The following is a 25,436-nucleotide window of genomic DNA, read 5'->3' on the forward strand; positions in this document are numbered from 1 at the left end:
TGGATGGAAGTGATGTAACTTTTGGCATCACAGAGAAACAGTAAAGATGGAAACCAGCAGAAATATTATTTTCTTTTTTTCATATCACATTTCTCCTAAACCTGGCAGTGAACACTAAAAACAATAGGATAGGTAAGGTAAATAAGTGATTTCTTATTGGATGATTTTTATTTTCAGTTAATATGGAGTTCATCCCATTTAAGGCCTCTTTTCCATGGACTGTTGAACTGTGTGGTCAGCAAGCAGTTACCAGGCAGCAGTGAGCAGTTACCAGGCAGCAGTGAGCAGTTACCAGGCAGCAACAAGCAGTGACCAGGCAGCAACAAGCAGTGACCAGGCAGCAGTGAGCAGTTACCAGGCAGCAACAAGCAGTTACCAGGCAGCAGTGAGTAGTTACCAGGCAGCAGTGAGCAGTTACCAGGCAGCAACAAGCAGTTACCAGGCAGCAGCATTTCACTGCCTATCAACTGTCCATGGAAAAGAGGCCTAACTGTGTTGTTTAGGAGGAGGTGAAGATTTTTAAATTGGCACAGCAGGTGTTTTCCTCTTTATTTTGCAAAACCAATAATATATATTATATATATATAATTTTTTACATAATTATCTAAAAATTGCGTTCCAGTTAGTGCTGCATACAAGCTGTGCCTAAGCTGGTGCTTTTAAAGTGAAACCGTAAACAAGAACTGAACTTCATCCCAATCAGTAGCTGATACCCACTTTCCCATGAGAAATCTTTTCCTTTTCACAAACGGATCATCAGGGGGCTCTGTATGGCTGATATTGTGGTGAAACCCCTCCCTCAGTGTGATGTCAGGATAATGGTTCTGACATCACACTGTGGGAGCCTTGTTGCATTGTGGGAAATAACAGCTGTTTACAGCTGTTTCCAACTGCCAAAAAATCAAGCAGCATTTCCTTCCACTGACATCACCTGCCAGCAGTAAAAATGTTACCATGTGATAAATGTCAGAATTGTAATTCAGGGAGAGGAAAGGTTTTACAATGGACAAACACTGACTAAATCATTGCACGTTTTTGATTACATTACTTTCACTGGAGTTCCTCTTTAATGCAAAGAATTCATGTGGCCATCTTCCCAGCCTGACGGTGTGTTTTCTCTTTTGCTATGGTGCCAGTCTTCTGCAGGGTGTACATGCCTGACCACTCCTACGTTACCATTCGAAGCCGCCTGTCTGCATCCGTTTCTGATATCCTCACCTCTGTCTCTGAGAAGCTGCAGTATTCGGAGGAGCAAGGACAGAGAGAGGAGCCTTTAATATTGGTGGCTGTTACCAGTGCAGGAGGTGAGAGAAGCTGATGTTGTTCATTTAATTTGGTTAAGTAGATACACTCAGTCACATTCAATAAAGCTGTGCGCCTGGCTATATACAATGCAGTAATCTATAACAGCCAATCACATTTCAGTTTACTGAAGCCAGATCAATGAAAAGTGATTGCTGGTTCAATGTTACAGCTCAGTCACTGTTCTTTGTATAGTGTGACTGCTCTTTGCACTGTGCTACTGAAGGAACCTGTTAGTGTTTGCTAGGGACAAAAGCAATGTAAGATTGTAACACCTTAATAAAAATTTAAGGTAGCCATACATCTAGCAATGAAAGGCAGATTCAACCAAGAGACAAATCTCTCTCTAATCGAATATTATGAGAGAGATCTGTCAGCTGCCCATACACTGCAGGCCGATTCCCAATCAATCTCATGCTGAAATCGATCCGGAATCTGCCTTGTGATGCCGTCTCACCACTGTTTCCCCGGTGCCTAGTGCAGTATACTTTACCTGTCAGTGTCCGTCACTTGTCTGCTGCTGGCTCCGTCCTCTGTCCATATACATGCCCCACGTGGTGCTGGCGTACACACAGGGGCGTGTGTGACGTCACACATACACCCATGTTACTCCAGCAACCATGTAGGGCATGTGTATGGACAGAGGACTGAGCCCAGAACAAGCGGCAGACACGGAAAGTTAATATATAGTGCACTGGCCCCGGGGGAGAGGGGCATATTGAACATTAGAAGGGGCAGCGTCAGGGGTTTCATCGCGTTCGTCCCAATATCGCTGCCGTTACCGCCACGCACCTGATCTACCACAACGGCCCGACATCTTACAGCATGTCCAGCCCAAAATTGCATCGTCGATCGGGCATGCACCGATTTTCATCCGATTCGATAATTATTATTATTTATTTATAAAGCGCCAACATATTCCGTGGCGCTTTACAATGTAAGAAAACAAACAAGGGATACATAATGATACAGACAATGATATACATCAAATATGAACACTGATACAAAATACAGCACTGCTGATTACAATTGCAAATTTAACATGATGACTATACTATTATAATTATCGAATCAGATGGTCAATCGGCCACCAAGTCGACGGAAATATGAGCACCTTAAGATGTGTATGCTAAAGGTGCACAATTTACAATACAATAGTTTCCTCAGATGCGATCATTCAATCAGATATGTGGGATCGCAAGTAATCGGAAGGTAATTATCGATTGCTCCCATAAATGGGTCAAATAGGGCACCTTCTCTCTTCAGATACGATCATAAAATCCGAAATCACAACCAACAAAAATTCTGTATTCCAATTGACCATACAAATGTATGACGTTGATTTTCTAGCGGTTTTCTATACAATTCCATCATCAAAATCTGATTGAATGATGCATCTGTGGAAAATATTGTACTGTTTATGGGCACCTTTGAGGCTACTTACAGTTGTATGGTTTGTTTAAAGGGACCCTGACATAAATCTAGGCAACAGAAGCTAAGCATGTCATGATAAAGTCATATGTATATGTAAGTAATATTAGAAAGAAGATCACTAATTACTATCAACACTTCACTCAAGTCAGCATAATCAAAGAGTGGAAAGGCTGTGTATTTCTTATTGTACATTTAAAAAAAATCCAAAGGTTAGCGTATCGCCAATGTAACACTCAAAAATCAATAAATGTGTCACAGTTTTCACAATATAGTTTCAGTGTTCATCCAAGTCGTATATTAATTCCAGATCTCAAAAGGAATATGGCAACAGCAATAGTGCGTTTCGTGTCTCACCAGTCCCTTCCTCAAGCTTTACATATAAAAGAGTAAGGTGTGCAAAGAGCAGTCTTCAATCTGTGTGATCTATTACTTATTGTTATATACAACTGACTGGTGCTGTCCTCATCACATGTAAACTATGAACAATATAATCTTACTATAATGCTGGGATGAATACGCAGACTGTAATATTAAACTTAGGAGCTTTTATTGCTTTTGTGAGTGTGTTGCTTTGGTGAAGTGCTATTTTTGGATTTTTCAATCTCGTTAAAATGTATACTATATGAAACAAACGCGATTCCTGTTCTTCATAATAATAAAGTACATAATCAATGGTTACCTACAGTGAAAACTATATAAAAATAAGTGATTATTGGTTGCAGGGCTGCAGTACTGACTTTAAATTTTATGCAAAAAGCTGTTATATAATTTCGTATTCATATTGCGCTTTTTCTGCTTTTCCGTAGTCATGTCACTATCTGTTCCTCAGAGGAACTCGTAGTCTAATCCCTTCTATACTCATACAGTGGGGGAAATAATTATTTGACCCCTCACTGATTTTGTAAGTTTGTCCAATGACAAAGAAATGAAAAGGCTCAGAACAGTATCATTTCAATGGTAGGTTTATTTTAACAGTGGCAGATAGCACATCAAAAGGAAAATCGAAACAATAACCTTAAATAAAAGATAGCAACTGATTTGCATTTCATTGAGTGAAATAAGTTTTTGAACCCCTACCAACCATTAAGAGTTCTGGCTCCCACAGAATGGTTAGACACTTCTACTCAATTAGTCACCCTCATTAAGGACACCTGTCTTAACTAGTCACCTGTATAAAAGACACCTGTCCACAGAATCAATCAATCAAGCAGACTCCAAACTCTCCAACATGGGAAAGACCAAAGAGCTGTCCAAGGATGTCAGAGATAAAATTGTAGACCTGCACAAGGCTGGAATGGGCTACAAAATCATTAGCAAGAAGCTGGGAGAGAAGGTGACAACTGTTGGTGCGATTGTTCGAAAATGGAAGGAGCACAAAATGACCATCAATCGACCTCGCTCTGGGGCTCCACGCAAGATCTCACCTTGTGGGGTGTCAATGGTTCTGAGAAAGGTGAAAAAGCATCCTAGAACTACACGGGAGGAGTTAGTGAATGCCCTCAAATTAGCAGGGACCACAGTCACCAAGAAAACCATTGGAAACACATTACACCGCAATGGATTAAAATCCTGCAGGGCTCGCAAGGTCCCCCTGCTCAAGAAGGCACATGTGCAGGCCCATCTGAAGTTTGCCAATGAACACCTGAATGATTCTGTGAGTGACTGGGAGAAGGTGCTGTGGTCTGATGAGACCAAAATAGAGCTCTTTGGCATTAACTCAACTTGCTGTGTTTGGAGGAAGAAAAATGCTGCCTATGACCCCCAAAACACCGTCCCCACCGTCAAGCACGGGGGTGGAAACATTTTGCTTTGGGGGTGTTTTTCTGTTAAGGGCACAGGACAACTTAATCGCATTAACGGGAAAATGGACGGAGCCATGTATCGTGAAATCCTGAACGACAACCTCCTTCCCTCTGCCAGGAAACTGAAAATGGGTCGTGGATGGGTGTTCCAGCACGACAATGACCCAAGACATACAGCAAAGGCAACAAAGGAGTGGCTCAAGAAGAAGCACATTAAGATCATGGAGTGGCCTAGTCAGTCTCCGGACCTTAATCCAATAGAAAACCTATGGAGGGAGCTCAAGCTCAGAGTTGCACAGAGACAGCCTCGAAACCTTAGGGATTTAGAGATGATCTGCAAAGCGGAGTGGACCAACATTCCTCCTAAAATGTGTGCAAACTTGGTCATCAATTACAAGAAACGTTTGACCTCTGTGCTTGCAAACAAGGGTTTTTCCACTAAGTATTAAGTCTTTTATTGTTAGAGGGTTCAAAAACTTATTTCACTCAATGAAATGCAAATCAGTTGCTATCTTTTATTTAAGGTTATTTTTTCGATTTTCCTTTTGATGTGCTATCTGCCACTGTTAAAATAAACCTACCATTGAAATGATACTGTTCTGAGCCTTTTCATTTCTTTGTCATTGGACAAACTTACAAAATCAGTGAGGGGTCAAATAATTATTTCCTCCACTGTATGTCCATTATAATCTAGGGCCAATTTTAGGGGAAGCCAATTAATTTATCTGTATGTTTTTGGGATGTGGGAGGAAACCGGAGTGCGTGAAGGAAACCCATTCAAACACAATAGCTGTAGGTAGGTGGGAGTGGGGAGAGTTTTTTTTCTACCCATACTGCTGTCTAAACTCTAAAGCCTTGTACACAGATACACTGTCATCCGGCAGGGACTGAGACTTGATTACTCTAGCGAGAAGTCGGATTTAGGCTGTACAGAGATATTGCTAACCTGGATAATAGCAGCATGTCTGCTACTATGGAGGGAGGAGGAGGGAAGACGCACAGTGCACAGCTAAGTGACTTGTGGCAGGCAATGCGCATAGGAGATCAGTGCGAGGAGGGGGGTGTCCCTTAAAAGTTTGCATGCTGTATCTTTAGGCAACTTCAGACGACTCCTCTGCTAGATTTTCCCCCCAAGACGGTCTTTACTGGTCAAGTTTAACCTACAGTTTGTACATATTGTAGCTTAAAGGATACATGAGCCGAAATAATATTCTGGAGATTTACTTACCTGGGACCCAATCCGAGAGGGATATGGAGGCAGCTATATTTATTTACTTTTAAACAATGCAGATTGCCTGGCTGTCCTGCTGATCCTCTGCCTCTAATACTTTTAGCCATAGACCTTGGATAAGCATGCAGTTCAGGTGTTTGTAACTGAAGTCTGACTTGATTAGCTGCATGCTTGTTTCCGGTGCGCGATTCAGACACTACTGATGCCAGAAGGATCAGCAGGAAGGCCAGGCAACTGGTACTGTTTAAAAAGAAATAAATATGGCAGCCACAATATGCTTCTCACTGTCCTAAATGTTGCAATTTTTTGTGGTAGTGGCTCTTTAACATGAAGAGACACGTGGGACCTGCCTCTGCTTACATTCACTTATAGTAAAAGTGCCCAGTTACCATGTGAACTAGCTATTTGCATGGTAACGTCTACAAATAGTTCTCTGCATGTAGGACATGTGAGTATAGAGATAACGTGTATATATTAAAGGTGCCCATACATTACTTGACTTGTGGCATCGATATCCAGCTGATTGGATGATAATGGCTGAGTGGCCGGTCATCATTTCAATCGGTATGCTAGAAGGATCTCATTCGAATGGGATGGGTCAGGTGCTTAAAGGTAGTGGCATTCGATTTCCTGCCAACGACTCCCGGCTGGTCTCCCCCATATACTATGTTTTCCTGCGCTCATGGTGTTACAGGCTCACCTGTCTGCTGTGCCATCATTAGGTGGAGGGGTTCGTCTTAGCCACTTAGAAGGGGGTTAGGGTTAGGCATTAGGTGAGGGTTTCTTTTTTAGGGACTACCTAGGGAGGGTTCAAGTGAGAGGGTGCAGGGGTGTGCATAGTAAAGTATCATTAACCACTTCAGCCTTCAGTGTATTTTCACCTTATGCATCCGAGCAATTTTCACATTTCAGCCCTCCCAGTCATGTGCCAATAACTTTAACACTACCTATCACAACAAAATGATCTGTATCTTTTTTTCCCCCCACCAATTAGGCTTTCTTTGGGTGGTACATTTGCAAAGAATTATTTTTTTCTAAATGAATTTTAACGGGAATATTAAGAAAAAATTGAAATAATTCATTATTTCTCAGTTTTTGGCCATTATAGTTTTAAAATAATACATGCTACCATAATTAAAACCCACATATTTTATTTGCCCATTTGTCTGGGTTTTTGCATCGTTTAAATTATGTCCCTATCACAATGTATGGCGCCAATATTTTATTTGGAAATAAAGGTGCATTTTTTTCAGTTTTGCCTCCATCGCTATTTACAAGACCATGATTTAAAAAATAACAGTAATATACCCTCTTGATACACATATTAAAAAAGTTCAGTCCCGAAGGTAACTATTTATGTTTTGGTTTTTACTAATTGTATTTTTTTTTTCCTTTTTAATGCAAAAGTTTTATTTGGGTAGTTATGGGAGAGTGTGGGAGGTAAGGGGTTAATTTAAAATTATTTGTAGGTCTCTTTATTAAAATAAATGGATGTAGGTGTAATTTTACTATTTGGCTACAAGATATCCTCAGTCATTAGCTTCCTGCGCATGCTTTTAGTACGCGAACAGTAGCACTAATGCGTGTAAGTGTGACTTACAGTGTTTACAAATGACCGCAGGCATCTCATCGATGATCATTGACACGGGGACCTAGAACAATGGACCGCGTTCCCATTCATTGATCTCTGCGCTAACATGCAGCTGTGAGAACGAGCGTGGGAGAGCCTGCATGAGCGAGTGGGAGAGCGTGCACAGCAGTGATTGTGGCAGAGTACGAATATCTACTCCCCTGAGGCTTAGATGATGTTTTTAGGGGAATAGATATACTGTACTATAAACATTAAGTGGTCAATCTAAATGACCTATATTTTTTGTAGCAGAACCACCTGGCACCCAACTTAAGACGTGGCGCCATAATATGTACTCAAAATAATATATGTATTCAGACTTAGAAAGGTTTCCTGAGCAGAGATGGCCGATGAGCTGCTGATAATTCCAATGTACATGCTAACTGGCCAATGAAATGCACCTCCCACCCATTTTGATTGGTCTATTTCCACTCAGCATTGCATTCAGAGTATGTGGAATGTATATACATGGGTTTTCAGCCTTATGATGATATTAAGTTAATGTGAATATTCTGAACTATTGCTGATCGTAAATAAAGCTACATACACACATGCGATAACTCTTGCCGCAACAACTGATATCTACCGTTTCAGCCAACGATCGTTATGTGTGTACAGTGGCCAATGATCAATCCTGCTTAGGCATCGGGCGTCGTTAAGGATCCATCCTCCTGGATTACTGATCACACTGCAATTTTCAACCCTCCCCGATCATTTCAAGCTGCATCGTCGTCCCTCTGCCCCCCCCCCCCCCCCCCCCTCCATAGCAACACAACACCTCTCTAGTCTCAAGGCTAGGGATGTGTCTACAGAATCGTTCCCTGAATTGTCACACAAGGGATCGTTTCCCAATCCTCGATGGGTGACAATTATCGGATGTGTGTACTTAGCTTATAGCCATAGAGGAGAAATGTCAGGTGACCTATATGATGCATATTGATAGATGTTATAGCTTTAAAAAATGAAAAAAAAAAAACTTTATTGTAAAAGAAACATTCCCCATCTCTTTCACATTTATTGCCTTTCCTCCATTGCTGTGGGCAGTGAGGACAGCTGATTGATAGATGGAGTAATAGGATTGATGCGTGGTATGCAGTGCTGGCACAGTAATAAGCTGACTGGCTTGCAGTGCATGATGGTACATCTAAAGCTCGTGCTATGTCTAATATGTGTGGCGTGACATTATTGCTATATGTGATAATGAAGACACTGCCATGGAAAGCATGACTTGGATATTACTTATAAATACAGAGGCTGACATGCAGCTATTTCGGCAGAGAGCCCTCATGTGTGATTCACTGCGGAAGACTAGCGAACGTGTTCGGAAGGCTGCATTATCTGTCAGCTCAAATACTATCATTTACTTCCATTGTCTGATCCTTGTAAATGTAATGAACAGGAAAATGGGGGTTGATTTTTGTGACCTGGCATAAAGAATGGCAGAACGGTAGCCCATAGCAACTTGGCAGATTCCTGGCTGCATTTGCTGAGCGCAGGTGTGAGAATGACGGCTGAATCTTATCAGGTTGCTATATGCAGCATTTCTCTGGTGTTCTCCGTTCTGGTGGCTTACATGTTAATTGTCTTCCTATAGAGACTTGGAAAAGATGTGAGGGAAGAGATTGGGGGTGGGTGATTATTTCTGGAGTAGGTCTGTCAGTGCTAGTGTGAATGTGTCACAGCTTGAACATGTGACTGAATGTGTGTGTGTGAGGAGTGATAGGAGGGTGGGGTTGTCACAGCATGAGTGTGCTGGTGAGGACATCAGCACTGCCTGGATCTGTGTGTATATATACAGTTTGTGTGTATATATACAGTGTGTAGTATGTGCCAGTGTGCGCAAGCGAGCACAGTGGTGTGTGTGCAGTGTGTTTGCATATAACGTAGTGGGTGTGTTTACAGGTATGTTAGTATGTACAGTGTGTGTACATTATGAGGTCTGTGTGTGTATAGTATAAGTTGTGAGTGTACCATGTGTTTATGTGTGTGCACAGTGGTAGTGCATACAGTGTGGTGTATTTAGCGGTGTGTGATGTCTGTGTGTTTGCATTGCAGTGTATGTGTGTATACAGTTATGTTTGTATATAGTGGTGTGTGTGTGTGTGTGTGTGTGTGTGTGTGTGTGTGTGTGTGTGTGTGTGTGTGTGTGTGTGTGTGTGTGTTTGTGTGTGTGTGTGTGTGTTTGGGTGTGTGTGTGTGTGTGTATGTGTTTGTAATTAGTAGTGTGTTTGCTGTCTTGTGTCTAAATTGTTGTGTGTATAAAGTGTAATGGCTGTGTTGTGCAAAATATGGCACGTGTATCTTTCTGTGCACAATGTGGCGTTTATTTGTGTGAGCAGGATGTAGTGTTTGTCTGTGTGTGTGCACATTGTGGTGTGTGTGTTCTTAATGAGGTGTGTATGTACATACTGTGTGATGTGTGTCTTTTGGAGTAGTGTGTATGTGTGAAGTGTGTGTAAACATTGTGGATGTATGTTTATGCAGTGTAATGTGTGTCTGAGTATATGAGGTGTGTGTGTGTGTGTGTGTGTGTGTGTGTGTGTGTGTGTGTGTGTGTGTGTGTGTGTGTGTATGCAGTGTAATGTGTGTCTGAGTATATCCCTGTTGAAGTAGTGTGTGTGTGTGTGTACACACAGTGAGGTTGTATGTATAGTACATGCAGTGTAAGGTGTGTCTTAGTATGTCCCTTTAGGAGTAGTGTGTATGTGTGCAGTGTATGTATGGGAGTGTGTACACATTGTGGTTGTATGTACATGCAGTGTGGGTGTGTGGCGATGGAGGCAGTGCTGATAATGCCTCTGTATCTGAGAGACATTATTCTGTCAGCAGTGGTGAATGTCAGTGTGTCAGAGAGATGTAGAGTTGCTGGCTGAGCTCATCACTGTCTATTTAGAGAGTGACAGCTCTTGTATCTTATAAAATCCAACTCCAGGCACAATTCTTAATATTTTATTAAAAGGAACCTGTAAATAGAGACATTAGTTGCACCTGTCAGCCAACATATGGGAAGCTGCAGCACCTTGCCAAGGCTGTCTCTGTGACTATCTGCAGGGAAAGCATGCAATATTGTGTATATACGGCTGCAGATTGGTATTGGGAGCAGAGTACCTGGAGGCTGCTATTCACCTCCCTCTGGGTAGCAGTGTGGAGTACTACCACTGCTTCATGGAGCAAGGCAGGATAAGGGCTCAGAGGGCTGGTGCACACCAAAACCCGCTAGCAGATCCGCAAAACGCTAGCAGATTTTTAAACGCTTTTTTTTATTTTTATGAGGCGGTTTGCTAGCTTTTGCGGATTGCTGCTGCGGTTTTCAGTATAGTAGATTTCATATATTGTTACAGTAAAGCTGTTACTGAACAGCTTCTGTAACAAAAACGCCTGCAAAACCGCTCTGAAGTGCCGTTTTTCAGAGCGGTTTGCGTTTTTCCTATACTTAACATTGAGGCAGAAACGCATCCGCAATCCAAAAAATGCCTCACCCAGGCATTTTTCGTTTCTGCAAAACGCCTGCCGCTCTGGTGTGCACCACCCCATTGAGATACATTGACCAAGCAGATCCGCAGCCGCAAGCGGATCTGAAAACGCCCAAAAAGCCGCTCGGTGTGCACCAGCCCAGAGCCAGGATTCAGATCAGGGTTTGAATCCAGGCTATGGTCGGTACCTATTCAGTAGGAAGTCCTTGGGCAAGACTTCCTAACACTGCAGGGTGGCCCCTTGAGGCTGCAGCTCTTGAGCGCTTTGAGTTCAACAGGAGAAAAACGCTATAAAAATGTTAGGATTATTATTATTAAGGCATAACATGGGGTGGCTTAAACCTTGCTTTTAATTTAAGTGAGCAAATAGATAATTAGAAAGCCAGAAGACAAAAAGGCACATACCTGTAATAGCTCAAACTCTATCAGCTTGCAAAACACACTTGTCTTTAAAATTAATTGGAAGCATCACTATTTAGTGAATGTTTTTCAACAGTAGAATCCCTTTTATAGTCAGTTCCAAGGGATCAGGAAAAGTAGTTTACTATTTCAGAAGTTTACTATATCAGTATTGGTCATACATTGTATGTTTATACAGATCCAGTTGCCGGGACCACCCGAGGACTGAGTTTACTATATCCAGAGGTGTACTATATCAGAGTTTACTATAACAAGATTCTATTGTATCATCTGAAATTGCACATTGCAAACCGCAGAGAGCCACGAATTGCAGTGCAGACCATGGCCCTTTATCAAGTGCGATATTGTGTGTGTTTTTTCGCAATTCAGAATTGGTGGATCACTACCTGGATTGGGCCATTGTTCAATGGTGAGTGGTTTGCTTTAGAGGCAAAGTAAAGCCTGGTGCACACATGCAATTTTTATTGGCCAATAATTGGCCAATTTTACCACTTCCATGTAGTATGAGAGCTAACCTACACAATCTGTTCATAGTACTGTATTTGAAATCTGGTGGCCCCATGGCCTAGCAAGCCCCTGGCCGGTGGATGGGAGCAGCTGACAGGCGGTGAATTTTCTTCCTTCAGCTGCTTATGGAAAGAGGCCTTAGGCAACATCAAGGGCTCCTATACACACACTAGATGCTTGGCCAAGATGGTCCTTAATATCCACCGAGTGCCATCTAGCGTGTGCCTAGCTTAAGACAGGCTATTGCAGTGATAACCTGACAGGAAGCGCTAATTGGGATGGCCTGCTTGCTATAATCATATGAATGATCCCATGGGCAATTCAAGGAGAAATAATATATACCTTGTGAATGTTTCAGCCTTATTTAGCAGTTTGCTGGTACAACAGTCAGCCTGAAGGCAGTGCTGATTGCTGAAAGTTTAGCCAACACTCGGTGCAAACTTCCAGGAAATATATCACACAAATTACACAGGCATGGTAACTGAGCTAAATAAGGTTTAAAAAAAAAAAGCAGCTCCAAGCTTCTGAAACTGCTGCTAGATCAATGGCAGAACCATGGTTCAGGTTCTTACTATGGTTGCTCATCGCTTTAAATACTGACACATCTAAGTTATGCAGGTTCTGGGGCTACTGACACATAGTAACTGCATCTAACTAGTCACAAGACATGTACAAGTCATATGTGTCAGTAATTAAAGGGATGAGTTAGCAACATTGGTTCTTACAATTTACGAATGGTTCTGTTTAAAACTTTCTGAACAAACTTAAAGGGGAACTGAAGAGAGAGCTGTCGTGTTTATTTCCTTTTAATCAATACCAGTTGCCTGGCAGCCCTGCTGGTCTATTTCTCTGCAGTAGTATCTGAATAAAACCAGAAACAAGCATGCAGCTAGTCTTGTCAGATCAGACTTATAAGTCTGAACCACTGAAACACCTGATCTGCTGAATACTTGTTCAGGGGCTATGGTTAACAGTATTAGAGGCAGAGGATCAGCAGGGCTGCCAGGCAACTGGTATTGCTTAAAAGGAAATAAACAGGACAGCCTCCATATACCTCTATCTTCAGTTCCCCTTTAAAGCGGACCTAAACTCAGAACATCCTCTCTGCTCTTAAAGATACGCAACAACATAATAACCTTTAACCACCTTAGCGGTATGGACGAGCTCAGCTCGTCCATTATCGCCGCGGTGGATTGCTCAGCCCCTGGTGGGTCCTTTTTTAAAAAATGTTTTAAAAAAGACGCAGCTAGCACTTTGCTAGCTGCGTGTTTAATTCGATCGTCTCCGCCGTTACGCGCCGCGAAAGAAGCCCCCCCCCCCCCCAGACCCTCAGCGCAGCCTGGCCAATCACTGCCAGGCTGCGCTATGGGGTGGATCGGGACTCCCCCTGACATCATGATATCGATGACAGAGAGAGATTTCCTGTTTGGTACGATCGCCGGCGGCGATCGGAGGGGTGGGCGGGATGGCGCAGGGAGGGGGGAATCATGTAGCTAGCGCTAGGCTAGCTACATGATTAAAAAAAAAAAAGGTTAAAAAAACCCACCTGCGGCCGAACGCCGCAAAAAAATAGAACGCCAGGGTGGTTAAAGAAAAACTTTTCTTTCTTACAGCTGATAGAAATCCTGCAATAAATCTGCAGTGTATCTACTTCCTGCTTCCATGGAAGCAGACTTATTATTAACATCCTATGTTTTCAAATTAGCCTCTCTGCTGTGGTTAAGGCATCAAATTACAACTTGTGATTAGTCACAGATGAGGGGGAATTAGACAGGCTAAACTCTCGAAATACACACAGGGTACATTTCTCTGTTTCCTTTCTGTCCTGTGGAAGAGTTCAGGTCCACTTTAAATTAAAATTCACACATTTTCCTGGGGTGCTTATATGAGGACTTCCTGAATCCATCATCACCCGATACCTAGAATGGCTTGATTTAGAAATTCACCTAACTGGGACTTTTACTTGAAATGAGATTAGCTGCACAGATAGGATGAGAAGGCACAGTAGCTGGGGTGTATTTTAGACTTTACAGCCATGATTACAGAGAGCTTATTAGCAGTCAGGCAAACTTACATAACTAGTAAGTCAGAGCTGCTCCCCAGAGAATCTTGTTAGGAGCTGGAGCAGCTAATCAATCTTGTTAGCATGCTGATGACTTGCTCTCCCCAGTGCTACCCCTGTAGCTGTGTGTCAGCGCTCCCATCATTCTCCAGCAATCAGAAGCCCTGTCAGTGATGGCACAGCGCAGGGTGCACTGCGGGAATCACACAACTGCTGCATAGTGTCTTGACATGCCGTGTATATGCCTTAAAGTGCACCTGTCACTTACTGGTAACCCAGTAGAGTATATGGAAAAAACTAGGCCCAACTGAAAAATGGGTAGTTTATAGCTTAAGAACGATTTCCAAGATACTTCCATACCTCCCACATTAAATAGTGCATGTTTGCCAATTTTATGAACGATAAAATATGTATTTATTTGCTCCAAAATACTGTTAACGTGAGCTGCAGTCAGCTTTTGTAATCCAATGAATATAGCTAATATAAGAGTCTCTAGCAAACTGCAGAATACCCCGTTTCCTTCAGAAGTGGAACTACAGTCACTACATATCTGCATCTATAAAGAACACCATGCATTCTCTGTAGCTCAAAATATATAGCACAGAAAAATGATTTTTTTGTATTGTAGCTGAAAAGACTTATCGTGGTCGGTAATCTGCACACTGCTGAGAGAGAATTTTATGTTTAAATACTGGATTTCTCTCCCAGCATGCATCTGCTTCCTGCTGGCACAGACATGTGATCACATCCCAGGAAATTTTAAAGAAAGGATGACTTTTGGGTAGCAACATCTGCACAGTATGAAACGGCCCTAACGGGCCTTTAAACCGCTCCTGGAGTGAGAGAGATATGGAAGCGGACATATTTATTTCCTTTTTTAGTTTCAAAAAATACTTTATTGATGCATATAGAGTATAAACAGTACAGCAAAATGTCAGTCAGAGATAACAGGTAATATGTATTGAATCCTATTGAACATCTAGACCTCACATACATTGTTGTGATAATATAACCATAAAAGTCAGCCAGACTCGATTTCCATTGGGACCATAAATAAGCCTAATGGGGTGGTTGATTGGTACTCGATCGTGAAGCTAAGCCTTGTCATTGAGGGTCTTATTAGCAAGTATAACTAAAATGTCTGTAGGACACTTGGTGGCAGATTTATATCTTTTTTTAAAGAATGCAAATTGCCTGACTTACCTGCTGATCCCGTCTGTAATACTTTTAGCCATAGACCCTGAACAAGCATGCACATCAGGAGCTCTGACCCAAGTCTGACCTGATTAGCCACATGCTTGTATCAGGTGTTAAGTTGCGTACACAAATCGTTTTTTTCCAAACAACTGTTCATTTGGATGTCTAAACGACCGGTTCTTTGGACGTCAAATCGGGCGTGTGTACAAACGGTCGTTCAGCTGATAACACTGGTTTTGACGGATCCGCTTGGCTTGGCTTACCTTTAAGCCCAATCTACATGATACGATTTTTTGTACGATTCGATTACGATTCTATTTACGATCCGATTAAATCCCAGCATGTCCGATCGGGATTAGATTTAATTCGATTTGCCATTGCAAAACAATGGCAGATCGAATTGAATCGAATCCTGATCGGACATGTCGGATTTACTCGGATCGTAAATAGAATCGTAATCGAATTGCACAAAGAATCGTATCGCGTAGATTGGGCTTTAGATTCAGACACCATTGATGCCAAAGAGATCAGCAAGCCTGCCAGGCAAATGGTATTGTTTAAAAGGAAATCAATATGGCCGACACTGTGCCTCTTACTTCAGGTTCTCTTTTTTTTTTCTACAAACATTTTGTTAAAAAAAAATCCAAAGTACAATAAAGTTGCCGTATTACTTCAGGTACTTTTTAATCTATAGCAACATATTTCAGTTGTAATAAAGCAACAACATAGCTAAATCTCATTCTCCCTCTTCTATACAACAAAGAGGTGTTTTTCTTCGGCTATCCCCTTTGTCAGATGAGCGGATCTATTTTAAACCGTATGACCTGGATTTGTATTTTTTGTACAGAGTAATTGGCTTGTGTCTTGCTAATGCAGTTATATGAGTGACAACCTGATGTTTGTGATCTCCTCTATTTCCTTCTTTGTGTTTCCCCAGATAAAGTTCTCCTGAAGCCGGATGATGGCTGCATCTTTACCACCTTGGGCATTAACAGTCACTTGTTTGCATGTAATCGGGAGGAGTTGCGCTCTTTGGTGAGAACATGTCTCCACATCTTCTATACATTTATTAGTGAGTTAGTGCTTGACAATGAACTCACTGCCAACTACCAACATTCCAAAAAAAGATATCTGCAGTTATGTTTATTAAAGTAAACTTATCTGTTTTCGTCTCTGAAGTAACTGAAATACAAAATGTAAGAAAACTTTAAAAAAAATAGGACGTAAAGGTAGACTTAACTCCTCTTGGGGAAACTCAATACTGAGATAAAGAACTGTAATTTTAATAATCCAAACAAAACCTCTCATAGATATGCAACTCGTTTCTCGGCACTAGGTTCCCGCTTCATCAGGCAAATGCAGAGGCTGTGGCACTGTGCTCTATCGTATTAGCGTATTATCGTAACCTATTAAAATGCTTTTATTGACCATATAAAAAAAAATTGACATTATTGCACATATGACTTAAAGAGAACCCGAGGTGGGTTTGAAGAATATTATCTGCATAGAGAGGCTGGATCTGCCTATACAGCCGAGCCTCTGTTGCTATCCCAAACCCCCCTAAGGTCCCCCTGCACTCTGCAATCCCTCATAAATCACAGCCACGCTGCTGACAAACAGCTTGTCAGAGCTGGCTGTGTTTATCTCTATAGTGTCAGTCTGCTGCTCTCCCTGCCTCCTGCAGAACTCCAGTCCCCGCCTGCATCCCTTCCCTCCCTGCTGATTGGAGGGAAGGGACGGGGGCAGGGACCGGAGCTATGCAGGAGGGGGGGGAGCAGCTGAGACTGACACTACAGATGTAAACACAGCCTCACAGCACGGCTGTGATTTATGAGGGATTGCAGAGTGCAGGGGGACCTTAGTGGGGTTTGGGATAGCAACAGAGGCTGGGCTGTATAGGCAGATCCAGCCTCTGTATGCAGATAACATTCTTTAAACACACCTCGGGTTCACTTTAAGGGGTCAAAACAGGTATACTATGTTATTCAAATGAACAATGTACTCTCTGTATTTGCCTGATGAAGCGGGAACCAAGTCCCAAGAAACACATTGCATAGCTATTTGTTTGGATTAATAAAGTTACAGTTCATTGTCTCAGCATTGAGTTTTCCCAAGAGGAGGTAAGTCCACCAATACCTGCTCTTTTTTAATCAGTTTTTCTATATTTTTATATCATGTTGGCACCTCTTAACCAAGTACACAGTTTTACCACCCTAAGTGAAGGGCATATCCTTTTGTTGTGTTGTCCATTGCTGCAGAGAGCAACTTTTGAACCCTAGTGGTGTGGGGTTTGTTCTCTCCACCAGCCTATTGGTGGTCCCACTGCTGTGGCATATGCTTGTGAGTATTATTGTTTCCATTTATTTAATTGTAGAGACAGAAGCACACTACACTATATTGGCTGTCGTTTTCCTTCCATATTCCCCTCCTCCTTTTCTCATCTCTGAAATAAAGGTAGCATGAGTTGTTCAATGCATCCTGTAAAGCACTGTGGGAAATGGATAAGCATTATATACGATAAATGCGTCATAAAAATAAGAATGTATAGACAACAACAGCCCTGCAGTTCTTGCCTTTAGTTGAGATTGAATTACATATAATCTTTGCAGTCTCAACAGCTATGTAATATGAGGATGTGTACAAAGCAACGCATGCCTTATTAGTTTGTCATTGCGCCCTATCTCTGTATAAATTCCATGATTAGTTGTGTGTAAACACAGACAAACATTCTGTCTTCTGTCAGGTCCCCTTGCCAGAGGAGGTTCAGCTCCCCCCAGAGGACTCTCATATTCACCGGATCGAGGCGGAGGATCTGGCCAATCATCTGAGTGCTTTTCACTGGGAGCTCTTCAGCTGTGTGCATGAGGTAAGATGGTACACTAACCAATCATGCAGCATATTTACAGCCACAAGCCACCATTTAGAAACTAGTCTCTCCTACCACCCTCACCATTCAAGAAATGGGAATCCCATAACTTCAAAAATGTCTAAATGCTTGTTTTGTAACGTTAAGCACTTAGTGATGTGACCACATGCTAAGCTGTTCTCTGTTTTTGTCCTATTGGGCTTCTTCTGCCTATTCCCCACTGCACACCCTTTTCTACCTCCCATAGGGCTTTTCTGAGCTCTGTGTCATTCAGTGGTCATGTGGCCTTTGTATCTAGAATCATCACAAGGCCACAGTCTTAACATTAAAATTCAAGACAACATGGTGTATGACCGGGTCAGGAGGGAAACAATGGCTTTAGCGTGGTCATTTTATTCCATATTAAAGGCCCATACACACGTCGGATTTCCGTGAACGACGGGTCGTTTGAACGTCGTTCAGTCGTTCGCCCGCTAAATCGGGCGTGTGTACAGACTGTCGTTCGCTTGATAAGAGTGAGTTTGAAGCGAACGACAGTCTGTACACACGCCCGATTTAGCGGGCGAACGACTGAACGACGTTCAAACGACCCGTCGTTCACGGAAATCCGACGTGTGTATGGGCCTTTAGGTTGCTGGTTTGTTGTTTTTATTGATGCTCTTTTAAAGATTTTTTTGTACCTGCTTGGAAGCGTTTAGCCTATGTAATATTGGGGTTTATTAATCAGACTTCCGTAGTGCCTTTAATGCCAGTTGAACGTGTATATATATATATATATATATATATATATATATATATATATATATTTTTTTTTATTTTTTTTTTGCTGACTTCACTCATTTTATCTCATGATTCACTAACATTAAGCACCCACGAGAAAAGTTTTATGTTAATTTTTCACTTAATTACGCACATAAATTACCACATTTGCACAAAGTCATGCATAAATTATCTCATTTGAAATGATTCATTGCAGTTTAACAGCTTCCTCCTATGCGTGATTGGAAAACTTAATGTAAAACCTGCAACAAGCAGACTTTTTGCTGATACTGCACAGCTATACTGTGCTTTTGCGATGTAACGTTAACATTTACTCTGCTTGCAGTTGTCTGTTTTTGTTTTTACAATTTTAAAAATAAAAATAAAAGTTTGGGGGTTCACTTAGCAGTATTCGTTTAGCTCCCATAAGTCATAGCGGTGGATAGCTTGCAGTGAGAGTTTGACCTAAAGGGTTCCCTACAGTTCTTGCTACTAGCCCACTATACCTAGCAGGTAGGAAGGGATGAGGGGAGGAGGTATGTTTCAGAGGGGGCAGTGCTTTACGCCTTTCTGCTTTTCTGCAACCAAGTATAAAAATGTTAGACATCAGTTCCCATCATTCCGTCATGTTTTGAGCCCCTAGGGGGGTGTGGAACCGTGGCCACACGGTAAACGCATTGAAATTCATCAGAATGCGAAACGTGTGAAAAAGGTTGAAACAGGCGTCAAAACCAGGATAAAATATTTAAAAAACGGTTAAAAAGGAGGTAGTGGTGGACTAACTTCCCCAGTTAGTAAACACAGATTGATTTTTGGTCAACAATAACATTTATTCGAGTACTCTACAGTGTGACGCGTTTCGCAGTTTCAATCCTGCTTCATCAGGCAAAAAACTGGAGCAAACTAATGCGAGTTTAAATGAAAGCGAAGCACCTCTGATCCGGGACGCGGTTAATCTTGGCTGTAAATGACTTACAATGAAGTGGCAAAGCTTTTCCTCTCTTTACAAAACACCCTGGCCTGTTGGGATGCCTGGTATTGAGGGGCAGGGATTTATAGTGCAAATGAATTGCCCCAATAGCTGGACAATCCAGTAAGCAGCCCTGCCCTGGTCAAGGAGTACAAGGTTAAAACAAATAGAACTTCTTGCTGCATATGACTGTCAATCGATTAAATAAAGGGACACTATCCTCCTCAGTACAATCATCCCCCTCCTCAGAGATGCAAGGCCATCCACAACAACAGCTCAGTTGCAAATAAAGGAAAGCTGTAATGAAAAATGTATACTGTATTGCTTTATTGACTACAAAAAAACACACAAGAACTCCGTAGGGAGTCGGGAGCCAATAGCCTAGTTGCGTAGCACAAAACCAGCAGTATTGCTCCTAAAAACAGTGTGTGGTATCCAATTTAGAGGCAATGACCCCTTGATGGAGTGAAATCACAGGAGTGCCTAAGCACCGGCAAGCACCGTGCAAACAGACCACACTCACACATGCAACCAACACGTGAATAGCTGAGCAAAATATGTGGCCAGGATCATAATTCAGTGTCCAAGACAGCTCTCGCCCATCCGGCCAGGCTCCACATCAAATCACCTTCACACGGCAGCGTTTCTCAGGACATATACTTTATCCAATAGCCAAATCCACATGATCATCCGAGAAAGGGGCGTTTTAAAATGTGTCACATGACAACTTGCAAGTACGAAGCTGGCTTCCATAACCAAAACATCTGATATTCAATCTGGGAGTCTCCCACATATCACTTTTACCACTTTATGCTGACATATATGCAAATGACTGCTATGTCACTCTCTGCAGCCACGCAATATTCTGATATGACCAAAGTGAGGGTTGCATATTTTTACCACTTATTGGCAGAGATGTTTTTTGTTGTTGCTTTTTTTTTTTTTTATAGAAAATAAAACTAGTCCAGGTTTTCTGGTTTACATATCTTCTCCAGCGGTGCTTGGCCAGACTAAGCTAACCCCACTTTTGAGAGAACATTGTGAGGCTAGAGTTTAAAGCATAATAAGTGACATAAAATGCATGAAAATAGAGACGGTGTTCATTATCTGAGCAGCTCGGCTTGATGGAGGAGCTCATCAGCTCATAAGCAAAACAGAAATATAAGCCAGCAGCAGGTGGGCCTGAGATCTAGGTAGGATTACTGAGAACTCAGGCCCTGGGGCTGCAGGGAAGCCAGGTAACAGCTCACGTGTGAGGGAGGCACAGACACTTACCTGGTTATCAACAGGGAAAAACTGCTGCTTTGTGGCAAAGAAAGACTTCTGACAAGGCAGCTCTGCTGATCGCCTGGAGGGAAACATTTTACTCTGACAGGCCCTGTATACACATTGCTGGCCTATTTTACTGTCAGACAATGCCTGGTATGTGGTAGTCTGATGTAAACTATGTTTACACATGTGATTACCACCCTCTGAAATAGAAGATAGGCCAATGATCGTTATGTGCGTACAGCGGCCGCCAATCGATATTGCTCAGGCATCATTACAGATCGGTCCTGTCAGGTTCTAAAAGCTACCCCGAGCCAAAGCTCGGGTTTTAAATAACTGATTTCTTTTAATAGAGAGAAGCCGCGGGATCTTATTGAGGTTTCTCTCGGTGGTCGAAAGCCCCCAGGTGCTGAGTGCAGCCCCCCTCCACATCGGGACCACGCAGCTCCTCTCTCTGCACCATGGCAACACAGTAGCCACGTGAGCCCACCAGCGCATGCGCAGCAGCACAGAGCCCTCAGCTCTGGCTTACTGCGCCGGCAGGCTCGCATAGGTACTGCGCGGCCATGATGCAGGGAGAGGAGCTGCGCAGTCCCAGTTTCACATTTAGGGAAATTAACCTATAAAGCAAACAATTATTTACATAGACTTAGTTTCTTATTAGCAAACACCTGTCTTTTCTGAGATTGAAGCCTTTCAACAAAGTGAAAACATTTGAAATCTTGGCATATTGGCCGACATTCTGGTGGTGCGTAGGCGACAGGTGCTCTTTGGAAGTGAATTGGAGCTATGAGAGAAATGTATACTTTGCTATTTTAAGAAATAACTTGTTTCTACTGATGTGTGGGGCTCTAGCCTCCTGGCATTTGTAGGAATACATCTGCCCCAAGCAGCATTTATACATAACTGCGGAGTTCAGCTGGGGTGTCCCATTACATGTAATGTCTTGTAGAGCTTTCATGAGAACCTGTAACAATAGACAGACAATGCTGCGGATCGCTGTTACCATTGCAAAAGTTTTTTTAAAAAACGGAAAATGAAGCAACACTTCATGTATTTTGACTTATTTCAACATATTTTTTTTCAATCCTTGTTTTTTATTAAAGGGAACCTAAAGCATTACAAAAAAAAAACAAGTTTAACTTACCTGGAGCTTCTACCGCCCCCTGCAGCTCCCCTGTGCCAGCGCCGGGCCAAACCGATCCTCCGGCCCCCCATCATGGCTCAGTTTTGTTTTCCAGTCGATGTCCCTGGCTGTGAGTGTGCTCATTTGCATTCCTTTCGGCGAGAGCGTCCTGTGCAGCCGCAGTAAGAGAAAATCTCTCAGCACCCTCTTGCCGAAGGTAAATCGCGAATGAGGATACGTGTGGCAAGGGCCACGCAGGTGCAGGTCAGTCGGTGGTAAACAAAACTGAGCCGCGGGGGGGACGAACCAGGAGAGGATCAGTTTGGCATGGCGCAGGCACAGGACAGCTACAGGGGGCCGGTAGAAGCTTCGGGTAAGTTAAACTTGTTTTTTTGTAATGCCTTAGGTTCCCTTTACCCATACCAGTGCCACCGACAAGATTAATCTTGTTATGAGCAATTTTGTTATTCACAGCTATGGTTGAGAACTATATGAACTATAGTCTTGCAATATAGATAAGTCTGGAGGACTTGTTGAATAGAGACTAACCACCACTCTATGCAGCTTGAACATCAATGGTAATAGACATAAGTGGATTGTCAGATAGGCAGGATCATTGTAGTGCGTAATATATATATATATATATATATATATATATATATATATATATATATATATATATATAAACACCGGTATATCCTATATTGAATATATAGACTTTTTTAAAGGGGAATTTTGCACAAAGGCCTTTAAAAAAAAAATGTTTTGCTCTAGTATGAAAGAGTAGTGTGAATGAGTTTTTTATAGTATGATCGTATTCAGTTCATATAATCTTTTAACAATAAATAATACTGACCCTTAAAGGAGTTATCAGGGGAAAAATGAAAAATTAGCTCTACTCACCTGGGGCTTTCTCCAGCCCCTTGCAGCCGACTGTGCCACGCTGTCACCTGCCCCTGCGCAGTTTGCTGCGGCCCACGTTGCGCTTTGCGCAGCCGCAGTTCTGCTTCTTTCAGAATCTACATAGTTTGGGAAGAGGGTGTCTTTCTTAAAAGAACTCTCAGCCTGCAATGTGTTTTTTCTGGATGCATACGAAGAATATTAAAACTGGCTTTGCCACCAGGAAGGAAGTACTTTAGAGCAGAAGCAACGTAAAATAGTAGTGCTTCATTATACTTGCATACCTGTTGGCAGGCAGCAAGCACATAGCTGGGGTAGAAATACTACCTGGTACTGTTTCCAGATTTATTCTTCAGCACCACTACAATGCCACATTGTTTTTATTTTTCAAAGTTGCTTTAGGAGACGCTGTATGCAATGATGATGTCCCTGCTTCCTGTTTGCAGATATGTGATTGGTTAGCAGTTAGTAAGAACAGAGTAAGGCTTCATACACACTTGAGATAAAAGTCTTTGGAAAAGGCAAGATCGCAGACCAATGTTACCCCCTTCCATGTAGTATGAGAGCCATACTCTACACAATCTATTCTATTGAGCTGAACTCCCCATCAGATAAAAATCTTTGCAAGATGCTGCACACAAAGATGCTGTACACATGCAACAGATCAGTATCTGCAAAAGATCAGTTCCTGCAAGAGATCCGTTTTTGCAAAATGCATTCATAGTCTATGATATCTGCAGATCCTCATACACACAGTGAAGGAAGACTAAGAGGGGTGGGGGAGAGGCGGCGATCCGGGCTGACAGACACGCTGAGAGGCCGAGCTGCAGCTCATAGCTCTGCCTCTCATGGAAGCGCTGTCCGGGTTGTCCCCTGGGGAGTTTGGGGGGATTAATTAGTGTACAGCGGCGGGGATGCAGCAGGTTAGGTAGGGCAAAGATGTTAAACACATTTTTTAATTAAAAACATGATTTTTACGAGACTTCAGAGTCTCTTTAAGCTGTTAACCAGTTTAGTCAAACCGGGGCGTTTTTAGGCGCAGGCATTCAAGGCCACTGCCTGGAGTCCCATTGGTCCTGGGGGATGCCATGTCCCTGATTAAACCCTGCCCCTAACTGTGTTGGTGCCTCCTTCTGTACCCTTTTGTGTATTCTTCAGTCCCCTGTGCGTCCAGAGATGGATTAAGGTGAAATAGTGCCTTAGGCAAGCGACGACTTGTTGCTTGACCTCAAACTTTTTTTTAATTTTAGTTGCTTTTATCATACCCTGGGTGCCTCTTTCTCCCACTTTGTTTTACTAACTCTCCTTCGGGAGGGGTATTCTATTCGGCCAGGTGGCCTAACACCACCTTTGCAATCATCTAGAACTTTTTGTACAAGAGAGCGACGGCATCCAGCTTGGCTGGTCACCCGAGTGGAGTCGGGTTTGTGTTTCTCCACTTGCCTACAGTGGTTGGTTGCCCGTCTGCAACCTTCCTTTGTGAGTACATTTCATTGACTCTACAACACTTTCTTATTGTTGTGACTTACTGCTTCATCGGGGCTTCTGCTGTCTCTGTGTGTTTTTTGTTTTTATCCAGAGTGTTCCCCCCCCCTTTTTTCAACCTTCCCACGAATAATCTAAGAAGACTGTTCAAGCTCACTGTGCAAGTGGGAAAAAAGGGGGTTAGACGGGACATATGCTGGTGTGGAGGTACCAATGCACACTGTGTCCCGCCTGGCTAACGCATTCCGCTACCTAAACATCGCTTCTCCAGAGGTCTCTTTGTGGTTTGATTAGTTGTAGCCATTAATAGACTGTTCTCCTTTCCAGTGTACACCTCTCTAAGGGCGGTGCACACCAGATCGGTTCTGGAGCGTTTTTAAAATCGCTGGCTGTTTGAAAACTGCGTGGGTAATGTATTTACATGGGCTGGTGCACACCAGAGCGGTTCGTTTTTTCCACAAACGCAAACTCGGGGGCTGCAGCATTTTTTAGTTTTCTGAGGCGTTTCTGCCTCAATGTTAAAGTATAGGAAAGTGGAAAAATGCTCTGAAAAACGCTAGATCAGAGCGGTTTTCCAAGCGTTTTTGTTACAGTAGCTGTTCGGTAACAGTATATGAAATCTGCTACACAAAAATGCTCCAAAAAACGCTATGCATGCTTAGAAAATCTCTCTAAACATGCCTAGAATCACTCTGAAAATCTGCTTCAAGAACCTCTGGCGTTTTGCAGATCTCAGTGTTTCTCAACATTTTATTAGTATGTACCCCTTTTAAAACCCTGTACTCGCCAAGTACCCCCTAGCATAGTAAACATTATCGCAAGTACCCCTAGACAAATGTATGTATGTATCATATTACATGATAATTGGTTCTAAACAAATTCCAAGCATTTACTATTGCTTTTATTTAGCTAAAATATTAATTTGGTGTTGTTTAAATGGGATTTATCATTTTCTAAAACTCTAAATTTGTTATTCTTGGTTAAGTATAGCAAGTCTGAGTAC

At 42.4% G+C, this 25,436-nt stretch overlaps 1 protein-coding gene across 1 annotated transcript in view; it reads left to right on the top strand.

Moving 5' to 3' along the window:
- The window catches only part of RAPGEFL1 (Rap guanine nucleotide exchange factor like 1), a 131,555-nt gene that overhangs the window by 78,250 nt on the left and 27,869 nt on the right, over window positions 1-25,436 (top strand). The window contains exons 6-8 of the mRNA XM_068264590.1: window positions 1,137-1,304; window positions 15,996-16,093; window positions 17,802-17,924. Of these exons, the coding sequence (XP_068120691.1) occupies window positions 1,137-1,304; window positions 15,996-16,093; window positions 17,802-17,924 (389 nt within the window). The remainder of the gene's footprint in view (window positions 1-1,136; window positions 1,305-15,995; window positions 16,094-17,801; window positions 17,925-25,436) is intronic.

The sequence above is a fragment of the Hyperolius riggenbachi genome, chromosome 12 (assembly GCF_040937935.1).
Source record: "Hyperolius riggenbachi isolate aHypRig1 chromosome 12, aHypRig1.pri, whole genome shotgun sequence".
Taxonomy (NCBI): domain Eukaryota; kingdom Metazoa; phylum Chordata; class Amphibia; order Anura; family Hyperoliidae; genus Hyperolius; species Hyperolius riggenbachi.